This window comes from Papio anubis, unplaced genomic scaffold, assembly GCF_008728515.1.
Source record: "Papio anubis isolate 15944 unplaced genomic scaffold, Panubis1.0 scaffold341, whole genome shotgun sequence".
Taxonomy (NCBI): domain Eukaryota; kingdom Metazoa; phylum Chordata; class Mammalia; order Primates; family Cercopithecidae; genus Papio; species Papio anubis.
This window is the reverse complement of record NW_022163545.1, coordinates 546-13,476: the sequence shown is the minus strand read 5'-3', so window position 1 is coordinate 13,476 and position 12,931 is coordinate 546. Positions and strand designations below refer to the sequence as shown.

The 12,931-nt window shown below is 40.2% G+C and overlaps 1 protein-coding gene across 2 annotated transcripts; it reads right to left on the bottom strand.

The window, feature by feature from the left end:
• Positions 1-3,963: 3,963 nt before the first annotated feature.
• On the bottom strand, positions 3,964-10,742 carry LOC101003635 (X antigen family member 2). Of its 2 annotated transcripts, XR_002519443.2 has the most exons (4): positions 9,611-10,742; positions 9,036-9,141; positions 5,897-6,851; positions 3,964-4,046 (listed from the first exon to the last, which is right to left on the bottom strand). XR_002519443.2 is itself a non-coding variant. In XM_021932552.2 (3 exons), exons 1-3 carry the CDS (start codon positions 9,689-9,691, stop codon positions 6,664-6,666), a joined length of 375 nt encoding a protein of 124 aa, XP_021788244.1. In that variant the 5' UTR covers positions 9,692-10,742; the 3' UTR covers positions 5,124-6,663. The 2 variants fall into 2 exon arrangements, 1 of the variants encoding a protein (XP_021788244.1); XM_021932552.2 differs by lacking the exon at positions 3,964-4,046 and having other exon boundaries at positions 5,124-6,851.
• Between the last annotated feature and the right edge of the window lie 2,189 nt (positions 10,743-12,931).

Sequence of the window (12,931 nt, the reverse complement as noted above, 5' to 3'; positions counted from 1 at the left end):
TTTCTTATTGGCCAAATCTACGGATGTGTGACAAGCCAAACTAACAACTGCAGTGGTGATCCTTGCGACCCTGTTAGCTACCCCAGGGCTGCTTAGGGACTGCTTGAACACTTGACACACTATTGTGTTGTGTGGTATTGGCTGATCAGAAGGACTTATTCTTCATGGCATCACACACAGCAAAGCACAGTGTTCGGCACATTCTATTGACTTAGGGTTGGCCTTGTCAGACTGCGTTTATTTACAAACCAACTTTAGAATTGATGCCATGTCTGACACCAGCAGCCCCCGTTTTTAATTAACATATTTATTTAAATTAAGTAAGTCTCAGAAGTCAAATTCATTTAAAAAGGTAACTTGATACCTCTACTTGAAATTTAAGAACAGTTATTACTAAACATGTGATTGTAAAGGCAAAGGGAATGAAAAAAAATGAAATTTTAAAATAAGAAAAGAAATATAACAAACCAAATTTATCTACAATAATAAATACATATGGCCTAATCCATATGTTATTTCATTTATTCTTCATAACAAGTATTTAGTGTAAATATTCTAATTTCTACTTTAGAAATGGGGACACCGCCCCACAGATTATAATATCTTGCCCACCCTCTCATGGCCAGTGTGTAAGAAGCAGGATGGAATCCCATGGGTATTTCATGCCATAGCCTGTAAGGAGACAGTGTAGGTGGGACCCAAGTCATTTTGCTTCAGCAAGTTGCCCTGGTTGCTTTTTCCTTTCTTCTGCAGAGGCCCTAATTCTTTCATCCAGCTCTATAGCCTAGGGACTTCTCACATATTTTGTGGCAAGTGGAACACTCTTAGAAAAGATGCAGATGAGGGGACACATAGGGTGAGGTATGTAGGAAGGGGCAGGGAGTTTCCATGGCCTCTATGGGCATGCTACCCTCCATGTGTTCAGCTAGCCAGAAGCTCTCTGAACCGTGTCCTTTTGGGTTTCATGGAGGTTTTCATTATGTAGGCATGACTGATTAAACTGTTGGCTTGCCATTGGTGAACAACTTAACCTTCAGCCCCAACCTTCCCTGAAGTTTGGGCATAGGGCTGAAAGTCCCAACCCTCTAATTCCCCATCCTAGAGCTCCTAAAGGCTGCCAGTCATAAGCCAACTCACTAGCATACAAAAAGACATCACTTTGTAGGAGTTGTATGCCAGTAAGCACAGTCGAGGACCAAATATATATTTCACCATACCTCGCTTGTGTATCAGCTAACTCAGAATACAAAATATCAAAAATGATACTTTTTTTTGAAACAGAGTCTTGCTCTGTCATGGAGGTTGGAGTTGCAGTGGCATGAACATGACTACCAGCATCCTCGACCACCTGGGCTCAAAGGATCCTCCGACCTATGCCTCCAGAGTAGCTGGAACTATAGTTTCATTCATTCATTCATTCATTCATTCATTCATTGTAGTAGAAAGGGATTCCTATGTTCCCCAGACTGATGTCACTTTCCTGAGCTCTAGCAATCCTCCTACCTCAGCATCCCAATGTACTGGGATTACAGGTGTTAGTCATTGCACCTGGCCACAATTTTCAATAGTATCAAAATACCTAGGAATGAAATTAACATGGTGGCTCATGCCTGTAATCCCAGCACTTTGGGAGGTCAAGACAGGCAGATCACGAGGTCAGGAGATTGAGACCATCCTGGCCAACATGATGAAACCCCGTCTCTACTAAAAATGCAAAAATTAGCCATGTGTGGTGGCATGCGCCTGTAGTCCCAGCTACTCAGGAGGCTGAGGCAGGAGAATTGCTTGAACCCAGGAGGCGGAGGTTGCAGTGAGCCAAGATCATGCCACTGCACTCCAGTGTGGTGACAGAGCAAAATTCCATCTAAGAAAGAAAAAGAAAGAAAGAAAGAAAGAAAGAAAGAAAGAAAGAAAGAAAGAAAAAGGAAGGAAGGAAGGAAGGAAGGAAGGAAGGAAGGAAGGAAGGAAGGGAGAGAAATTAACAGAAGATGTACAAGACTTCTTTGGAGAAAAGCTTAAAACTTTAATAAGATATTTTAAAGTAAAACATCTAATATAAAAACATTTTGTGTTGTTTCAGCTTATCTTCCTTTAAACCTGTGATTTCCCTTCACATGTATAGAAACATAACAGGTGGAACATTACTAGCAGAACTGTATTTAGATCACATTAAGATATGCAAATGATACCAAAGTTTTTGTTTCCTACGGTGGACTAAGACCATTAGCCCAAGAGTCACCCTCTGGCTTACATTCAGTTAGACCTCTGTGGAGACCTTGGAGATAAACTTCCAAACATATACATCATTAATATTTTTTAAACACACTCTGCTTTTTTTTTATTCATTAAATGTTTTGGTTTATATTTATATTTTTATTATTATACTTTAAGTTCTAGGGTACCTGTGCACAATGTGCAGTTTTGTTACATATGTATACATGTGCCATGTTTGTGTGCTGTACCCATTAACTCGTCATTTACATTAGATATATCTCCTAATGCTATCCCTCCCCCCATCCCCTCCCCACAATAGGACCCGGTGTGTGATGTTCCCCTTCCTGTGTCCAAGTGATCTCATTGTTCAATTCCCACCTATGAGTGAGAACATGCGGTGTTTGGTTTACTGTTCTTGTGATAGTTTGCTGAGAGTGATGGTTTCCAGCTGCATCCATGTCCCTACAAAGGACACAAACTCATCCTTTTTTATGGCTGCACAGTATTCCATGGTGTATATGTGCCACATTTTCTTAATCCATTATTGTCACTGATGGACATTTGGGTTGATTCCAAATCTTTGCTATTGTGAATAGTGCCCCAGTGAACATATGTGTGCATGTGTCTTTATAGCAGCATGACTTATAATCCTTTGGGTATATCCCCAGTAATGGGATGGCTGGGTCAAATGGTATTTCTAGTTCTAGATCCTTGAGGAATCGCCACACTGTTTTCCACAATGGTTGAACTAGTTTACAATCCCACCAACAGTGTAAATGTGTTCCTATTTCTCCACATCCTCTCCAGCACTTGTTGTTTCCTGACTTTTTAATGCTCGCCATTCTAACTGGTGTGAGATGGTATCTCATTGTGGTTTTGATTTGCATTTCTCTGATGGTGAGTGATGATCAGCATTTTTTCATGTATCTGTTGGCTGTATGAATGTCTTCTTTTGAGAAGTGTCTGTTTATATCCTTTGCCCACTTTTTCATGGGATTGTTTGCTTTTTTCTTGTAAACTTGATTGAGTTCTTTATAGGTTCTGGATATTAGCCCTTTGTCAGATGAGTAGATTGCAAAAATTTTCTCCCATTCTGTAGGTTGCCTGTTCACTCTGATGGTAGTTTCTTTTGCTGTGCAGAAGCTCTTTAGTTGAATTAGATCCCATTTGTCAATTTTGGCTTTTGTTGCCATTGCTTTTGGTGTTTTAGACATGAAGTCCTTGCCCATGCCTATGTCCTGAATGGTATTACCCAGGTTTTCTTCCAGAGTTTTTATGGTTTTAGGTCTAACATTTAAGTCTCTAATCCATCTTGAATTAATTTTCATTTAAGGAGTAAGGAAAGGATCCAGTTTCAGCTTTCTACTTATGGCTAGCCAATTTTCCCAGTACCATTTATTAAATAGGGAATCCTTTCCCCATTTCTTGTTTTTCTCAGGTTTGTCAAAGATGAGATGGTTGTAGATGTGTGGTATTATTTCTGAGGGCTCTGTTCTGTTCCATTGGTCTATATCTCTGTTTTGGTACCAGTACCATGCTGTTTTGGTTACTGTAGACTTGTAGTATAGTTTGAAGTCAGGTAGCATGATGCCTCCAGCTTTGTTCTTTTGGCTTAGGATTGTCTTGGCAATGTGGGCTCTTTTTTGATTCCATATGAACTTTAAAGCAGTTTTTTCCAATTCTGTGAAGAAAGTCATTGGTAGCTGAATGGGGATGGCATTGAATCTATAAATTTCCTTGGGCAGTATGGCCATTTTCACAATATTGATTCTTCCTATCCATGAGCATGGTATGTTCTTCCATTTGTTTGACACACACTCTGCTTTCTAGTGCTACAAGAAAACCAAAAGACAGTCCAAGGTCAGAACACATTAAATCAAGTGGACCTCTTAAAAAGGGATTTAATGTAGAAAGCAAAAACTGTGCATAATTTTACTAAAAATATAACCAACACATGCAAAAAAACTAAGAAACAAAGGAATTTATAAAAAATGTATAATTTAATATTTTGGCTTGAAACTATGGTCTGGATGTCTAATAGGCTCCTGGAAATAGTATGAATAGTATGAAAACTATCTTTTAAGAAAAGAGTTAATGTCACATTAAGAGCTGCATATGAGTGGTGAATAGAAAGGACAGTATCTCATTTGTTTTTTTCGATATTGTGCAAAAGTGCAAAAATGTTACTCTGGGTTAGTTTACCCTTCTGTAGATATTAAGGTGTGGCAAACATCTGTCCCCAGTTTTCACCTATAGTCCTGATGTTAATACAAATATCTCTTTTTACACTTGAAAAATTCCCCTTTGTATAATTAATTATATGATCACATTAGTTTTAATCTATCATTATCATTATTGATATCCAAATATGAAAGAGGTATATATCATGAACAGTATGGCACAAAAAAAGAAATGAAGAGGGAAATGGAGACATAGAGGAAGACATCTAGAATAACTAAATATTTGTGTTTAAAAGTAAATGTTATCAAGGGACAACTGGCAAATTTCACAAGTTCATGCACAGTCTTTGTGATGAATAGATATTCAGGTACTACTGGGATATATTTAATAATGTATGCATTCCTAGCTTGTCAACCATTTCACCTACATTCTGAAAATATTAGAGTTTAAGAATGTATTCACTTTCAGCTGGGTGTGGTGGCTCACATCTGTAATCCCAGCGCTTTGGGAGGCCAAGGCAAGTGGATCACCTGAGGTCAGGAGTTAAAGAACAGCTTGTCCAACATGGCGAAACCCTGTCTCTACTAAAAATACAAAAAATAGCCAGGCATGGTGGTGCGTGCCTGTACTCCCAGCTACTCAGAAGGCTGAGGCAAGAGAATCACTTGAACCCAGGAAGCGGAGGTTGCAGTCAGCCAAGATCACGCCGCCGCACTCCGGCCTGGGTGAGAGAGCGAGACTCTATCTCAAAAGCAAAACAAAACAAAAGAATGTATTTACTTTCAGTTATACTATATAGTCAATATCTGTGTCTTCTTCGTATTCTGTATTGCGCTTTTCCCATTTTCTTCAAGACTGAATGGGAAACAAATAGGTAGTCTATTCATAGCTATTTTTAAAATAAACAATGTGTTAAATGTATTAATTTTGGATTAGTTTTCCTAATCCAAACTCTAGGTTCGTACTTGTCTGTTATTAAGTACCTCTTTCCTTTTCCATTAGATTTATTCTGTTGCTCTTTTATTATTATGTTGCTTATTATTTTATCATGTAATTTGCTATCTATTCGAATAAGATGTGCAGTTAAGGCTATGATCTTCCTAAGAATACAACTGAGGCTTGTTCAACAGGTTCCTGAAAACTGTCTTTTAATGTAAATAGTTTAATGGAATTGTTCAGCAGGTCAGAGTAAAACATTTAGGTAATTTCTTCCCTAAACATGGAGTTCTTCCTTTAAATTCAGAAGCTCTTCTAATTAACAGTCAGCAATTTATAAAAAATATGTGTAAAAGATACTTATATTGACTACTCAGGAATTAGTACATTATAGTCTTTGAACTTTAAGTCCTATCATCTGATGTCTCAAGGCAGAAACCTGTAATATGTAACCTATGATATGGTTAGAGGTGATTAAATCATATGTGTCTTTATTACACACAGTAGCTCATGAAGACTGACAGGAGAGCAAAAAGCATGCTTAGCACAGGCATCTTACACCCACCTTGAACATCACTGACCTACATGCATTCTCCCTACTTCATCGGCCACAGAAAGTAGACTGTCTCTTTCCATTTTATTATTCAGTCATTCAAGGCTTCACGGTGGGAAGGCTTTAAAATGCAATTATTATTTAAGAGCCAGATAATTCAGAATTTGACAAAATTCAAGAACACTCATTCAGGTCTCCATACTGAAAAACAAACATCAAGCAGGGTGCCTGCTCATTTTCTTAGGAGCAATGAAATCTCAGCTCAGATACTGTAATTGGACTGAAGCCGATTGTTAGGAAAAACAAATCATGGAAATCGGAATATCTTTCTATTCTCTCCAACAGAACCAGAGCATGCAGAAATCAGCATTGAAACAGATTTTAATACATTTGATCTGCATTCGCCATTTTCAATAACAGCAAAGATGAGTGTAGAATTTATGGCATTTGTCCGGATTCTCACAAATTGTCATAGAGCTGCCACTAGAATCTCCTTCAAGGCTCAGCATATTTCACAAAGTGTGGTATTACAAATGCATTATGTATTTGTTAAAAGCAGAAATTAGAAAAGAATCTGAAAATTGTTAGCCATTAGTTATACTCAGAAGTAAGAAAATGCTGTCATATTTGATGATTCAATATGACTTTGACCCAATTTGTGTCTGTATCTGAGAGCGTTTAAATCTTGCAGTCAGGCATTTGGGATCTGAAATACCTTTCAAAGAAAGTGTGTATTTGAACACTGTTATTAAAGTGGAAGTAATGTCATCTCTGTCTGATCAAAAGTATAACATGTAAAAAATAGAAATCACATAACTTTGTGTCTTAATGAATAACGCACTTGCTTCTGGCATTTTAAAGTGCTCTGCTTTTGGTAGAATCTTCCCCTTGACATCAGTACCATCTTCACATTCATCCCCAGTCTTTGACTGACACAGCTCCTGGAGATCAGCTTCCAGGTCAGGCACTAAAAAATACAAAGGTTATGAACTTGAGTAGAAAAACATGAAGTATAAATAAGGAAATAATAATATTCTATTCCACAGAGTTATGACATAAAAGCCTGTAGGTTAGTGTGATAATAAATGTGATGCAAAGATGTCACACCTTTGTTTTCCTGTATTATGAATTCCTATTTTATTTGTTTTTTAATACAGGATTTCACTCTGTCATCCAGGCTAGAGTACAGGGGCGCAGTCTCAGGCGACTGCAGCCCTGACCTCCTGAGCTCAAGCAATCCCCCTGTCTCAGCCTTGTGAGTTGCTGAGACTACAGGCACATGCCACCACCAAGGCTAATTTTTGTATTTTTTTGGCAGAGAAAATTTTTTGGTGTTTCCCCATGTTGCCCAGGCTAGTTCCTAACTCTCAGGCTCAAGGGACCCACCAGCCTTGGCCTTCCAAAGTGCTGGGATTGCAGGTGTAAGCCAATGTACCTGGCCTGAAATCTAATTTAAAATGACAATCTAAGGATAAATCACACTATATCTTCATTTCCTATACTTTGCAAGTGTGCATTATAAACAGCGAGTATCAACTGTGTAAGATACCTGAAGTTTGCTGCATGAATATCATTTTAATAATAACTCAAAGGTAATTTTCTGAAAGACTAGGTCAATGTATTCCTGGGCTTATGACAAAAACTTTCAATTGTGATAACCATATCTTGTTGAGGAAATTTGAAAATTATTTGGCTAAAATTAATTAAAATTATGCTTCAGTCCAAAGGCCCTACATGTAGCTTTTCATAAATAAATCCCATTGAGAATATAGTACCAAAAATAAGAGGAAAATCACAGTCTTCCAATGAAAGTTCAGGAAATTGAGTGACAGAAAGTAATGAGTATTGTTGACAGTCATATTCTGGAAACCTCTGAACCGTGAATTGCTAAAATAATCCATGGCCCAAATTCTGTCAACTTTAGCTTGAAAATGCTATCTGCTGAGGACACAATTTCTGTTTCACGATAATTTTATCATACTTTGAGTTTTCTAATTATAAAAGTATTTAGGCAACTTTTAAAAGTTCCTTAAAAAACATACTAATATACCTACCTGTATGCCAGTGTCCTGAATTATCCAACATATCCTTTTACCAAACATACTTTCAAAAATATTGATCAAAGGGAACAGTGGCTGTCATTTATTGAGCCCTTTTCCGGAGTTGCTATCCTGCTTCACTGAATTGTGTTTTCTCCTGAGCCAATACCGAAGTACCTTACAGTACAGACACATTCGAGTATTAGGCATTTTTTTTTTTTTTTTTTTTTTGAGACGGCGTCTCGCTCTGTTACCCAGGCTGGAGTGCAGTGGCCGGATCTCAGCTCACTGCAAGCTCCGCCTCCCAGGTTCACGCCATTCTCCTGCCTCAGCCTCCCGAGTAGCTGGGACTGCAGGCGCCCGCCACCTCGCCCGGCTAGTTTTTTGTATTTTTTAGTAGAGACGGGGTTTCACGGGGTTAGCCAGGATGGTCTCGATCTCCTGACCTTGTGATCCGCCCGTCTCGGCCTCCCAAAGTGCTGGGATTACAGGCTTGAGCCACCGCGCCCGGCCGAGTATTAGGCATTTTAAGCAAAATAATTCACGTTTTGTAACAACGTAGATGGTAGGAAGAACACAGACCTTGGAATGTAATATGAATTCTGTCTCCATGACTCAAGCTTCCTGGTAAGCCTCAATCTCTGAGTGACCATTTCCTTTTTATAAAATGGGGCTAATATCCCTATGCAAATGGGCTTTATTCAGGGTGTTATAAGGTAGGGTGACTTGGCACTCTATATGCTATAAAAGGGTGCTTACAGCATTGTAGACACCATGGCTGAGCCAATCATGCAGCAACATTCTAAGAAGATCAAATTAATCAAGTGAAATAATGTATATTTTTATACATCAAATTAAACAGTTTCATCTGATTTAGCAAGGGATGTATTTTCAAGCATACACAATAAATCTTGAAAAAAATAGAAAATGTATTATATCCAGGGACTGCATGAAGTTGTAAACTATACTCTTCACTTTTCCAGCATACTTTGAGCAAATGTTTGAGATCCTTCCCTAACGTTTTCTTTCCTATTACTGGTCATGGCATAAGGCATGATGCACACATAGTCCTCCTTCCCCCCATAGACATTATTTCTTTCCTTTCCCAGCACCTTGAATCTCAGCTGCAACCTGATCATCTTCTCTCTTCTGATCAGCTGTAGGATCCCAACTTTCAGTGGGTGGCTTCTCTTCTTTAGGCTCTTCATCACTGGGTTCCTGGGACAAAGGGGAGGCGGTGTGTGTGCAGATAAGTTTTGTTATTAATACATGTCCATAAAACAAATATACAGAATACACAGGTATTTCTAATCATAAGTAAGTCTAAAGACACTTCTCCAATACTATTCCATATACTTATTCTTCACAAAGTTACTCTTCCCAAAGAGAGGTTACTCTAAGACAGTTACCCTCAAAGGCTTTGGAAGCCATTTTAATCTATGTTGGGATGGATGTGTGCAATCTGTTATCAGTAAGCATGAGGAGGAAGTCATGGTGGGGAACACAAGATTATCCATGCAGGCAAAACCAGATTGTAATACTCTTGGATTAGTCTTTCCTTCATGAGATGCCATGATCATTTTTATCAACATGGAAGATCTTTATCAGTGTATCTATACTAGTTTAACAACACTATCACAAAATAAATTTCTGCTAATAAAAAACATCAAAATAATAAAGCACTCACAAGCATAGTCACAATCAGCTCAGGAGGCTGTAAACTTCTTCTTGGCCTAGGCCTATATGTTGATCTTCCTCGCCAACTCATATTTCACTCTGCAAACAGAATACTGTGATTGGGAAAGTGTGTTTGAGAGGATAGCTATATTTGACCACTTTCATGGCCAAATGTTAAATTTCAGTTTTTAAAAAAGTTTGGAAATAATTTGAAAGTAAGTCCCAGGGCAACTAGAAGTGTGTACATCTTCTGAATCGAATGCTTGTAAAACCACTTAAGTTGGGCAATCTAGCAAAGCAATGTTTTAATGCTCGTGGCAAAAGATACAGGATATTTCCGATGAGATTTGGTTTCACAGCTGGATTCTCCATAGTGGAGACATTTAAGTTTATACAGCTAGAGAATTAAAACTGCAGTGACCACGGCTTTCGTCACACACCCATTTGTTTGGACAATTTCCCTCCCTAAAATCAAAGTTTTGTTGGAAAGTACAGTCCCGCCCATTCGAACCTCCAGGGTGGAGTTGAGAAGTTGCAACACATCGCTGGACGCTCCTCACTGGACACTTCTACTGGGAGCTCTACAGACCTCAGGGTCGCGGTCATCAACTCATAGCATTCCCACTTCCCAGGCCCCTTTCTTACCGCCCACACAGCCCATTCCTGGGTCCCCACCAAGAAGTCTGGAATCTGTTCCGTTGGAAGTTCCAGGCACTTCCGGAACTCAGATACCTCCAACAGCACCCCCAGTATTCACCCCATCTTCATCTGGCTCCCCTTCACTCGGCGGCCCACTTTTCTTATGACGTAGAGGCTCTTCACCTCTGAGACCACAGACCACGCCGCCTGACCCTCTGGAAGCCCGCTCACTCCTCCTTACATTCACTCACATTTCAATTCCTGGGAGGACTGGCCTGCGGACCTACAGGCTGCGTCTCAGTAGGAGAGAAAGAGTCCAGACAGCTGGAACGCGACTCTCACACTCTCACAGTTCCCCAGCGGTCACCACGTGGGCAAAGGGGTCGAAGGAAAGATGCCAAGTGAACATGTGCACTGAGGCAGGTGTCCAAGGAGCATGCACACTGAAGTCGGTGCCTGCCTTGTGGGTTGCAGTGCCCCGCCTTGCCCCACCCCATCCCGCGTCACGCAGTCCTCCCTCCCTTCCCTGGTTCCCACTGAGGACTTTGGAATGCATAGTCTGTAAGCAGTTTCATATGCCTCGGGGACTCAAATACCACAGATAGTTTCCCCCTTCAAAACTCACTGCTTGTTTACCTGACCCTCCTCCCCTCTATGGTCCTTCTTCCTCCCTTATTCAGCATCCCCACCACGGCAAGGCCATGGCTGCATCGCTGCGTGTTAGAAGGACGGGGACCTCAAAGCCTTTCCACCTAGGAGGCCATGGACCGTGCCCGCAGGCTCCTCCTCACACTCACACTCAAACTTCTAGGACTACTGACCTGCAGACCTACTGGCTGACTCCCAGTCAGCAAGACAGAAGGAAGTCACGATGTCTCCTTGCACAGCTCTGCAGGGACAGAAGGCAGACAGTAAGGCGCATGGGCAACAAGGGACTTGGGCAGCAAGGGGCGTTCACACTGAGTCAGGCACATGCAAGGCCAGCCAGGGTTTTCCCACTGTCCCCAGATAAGAATCCCCAGTATGTTTGTAGTAGAAAGAAAGGGACTTAAGAGATTTTTTCTCTCTCTCTCTTGCCCTACCATTCTCATGCATCCAGAAACTTTGGGAACAGAGAGTCCCATGTCACCCTTAGTAGTTGATGTGTCTCAGAAAGACCTTTTCTGACTGAAATAAAGTATTTTAATGCCTATATTTATACATGCTTTTTTTTTTCAGACAGGGTGTTACTTTGTCACCCTGGCTGGTGGGCAATGGCATGACTTTACCTCACTGCAGCCTGGATCTCCTGGGCATAAGCAATACTCAAGACGCAGCCTCCCAAGTAGTTGGGACTACAGGTGTGTGCCACCATGCCCAGCTATTTTATTTATTTATTTACTTAGAGACAGAATCTGACTATGTTGTCCAGGCTGGTCTCAATTTCTGGGCTCAAGTGATCCTCCCACCTTGGCCAATTTTTATTCATGTTTTGATTAATCACTTCCTTCTCTGGTCTGAGGTTTTCTGCATGCTACCAATGAATTGAACCACTTCTGTGGACTAAATAAATTCACACCTCTTCCTTTTTTAGGTTGTACTATTGCACATTTTAATCTCTGGACTGGTAACTGATTTCCCTGAATACACCTGTAGGTCATTCAGACAGTGTATGGTTTAGAAATATGCATACATATGATATGGTTTGACTCTGTCCCCACCCAAATCTCTCCTTGAATTGTAGTTCCCATAATCCCCACGTGTCATGGAAAGGACCCTGTGAGAGGTAATGTAATCATGAGGGTGGTTACCTTCATGCTGTTGCCCTGATAGTGAGTAAGTTCTCACAAGATCTAATGGTTTTATAAGAGGCTTTTCCCCTTTTGCTCATTCTTCTCTCTCCTGCTGCCATGTGAAGAAGGATGTGTTTGCTTCCACTTCTTCCATGATTGTTAAGTTTCCAGAGGTCTCCCCAGCCCTGCAGAACTATGAGTCAATTAAACCTCTTTCCTTTATAAATTACACACTCTCATGTATGTCCATATAGCCACGTGAGAACGGACTAATACAACATTGGTCCTAGGATTTAGACTTAGTCCTATTGTGACATGATGTACAGCAGTGATGACTATGCTCATCATATACTCTACTCCCCAAATATCAGCCAAATAACCTGTTCATAAGACAGCGATGACATTATTTGCATGAAGCTATAAGGTAGAGCATTACCTCCACAGAGGCACTAGTATGTCAGATGTGAAAGGGCTTTAGGTATATTTGTTCTGCTTTTCATGTCTGGTATAAAGTGGGTGTTTTAAAGTGGGGGATGGTTTGGTTAGAATTGGGTAGGAATCATAATGATTTAGGATTGGCGGACGCAACAAGACAAGACTTTTTAGGCAAGGGGTTCAAAGAGTTTTGGGATTGAAAAATGTCATTTGACACTTTTCATTGAGGAGCTGATGGGTTTTTCAGGAAATTGCCGAAAAGAACAATAACTTTTTTTTGAAACTTTTATTTTCCTAGGTAAGAGATTCCTCTATTAGCAAAATTATGATAATGAAGCCAGTGGAATATAAACTCTTGTTAATATAGACAGTAAACTATGTCCATGACTCCTGTTCTTATTACTTTTATATTACCTAGCAGTTTGATGTGGGAAATAGTATATGGAAGGGAAGGACAGGAAGGTGGCCCTGATCAGAAAGCAGCT

Excerpts from the sequence above, each read along its gene's own strand:
- LOC101003635 (XM_021932552.2), bottom strand. The coding sequence starts at position 9,691 with ATGAGTTGGCGAGGAAGATCAACATATAGGCCTAGGCCAAGAAGAAGT. Across the intron at positions 9,142-9,610 it reads AGCTGATTGTGACTATGCTT|GAACCCAGTGATGAAGAGCC; the intron begins GTGAGTGCTTTA and ends CCTTTGTCCCAG. Across the intron at positions 6,852-9,035 it reads GGTTGCAGCTGAGATTCAAG|TGCCTGACCTGGAAGCTGAT; the intron begins GTGCTGGGAAAG and ends TGTATTTTTTAG.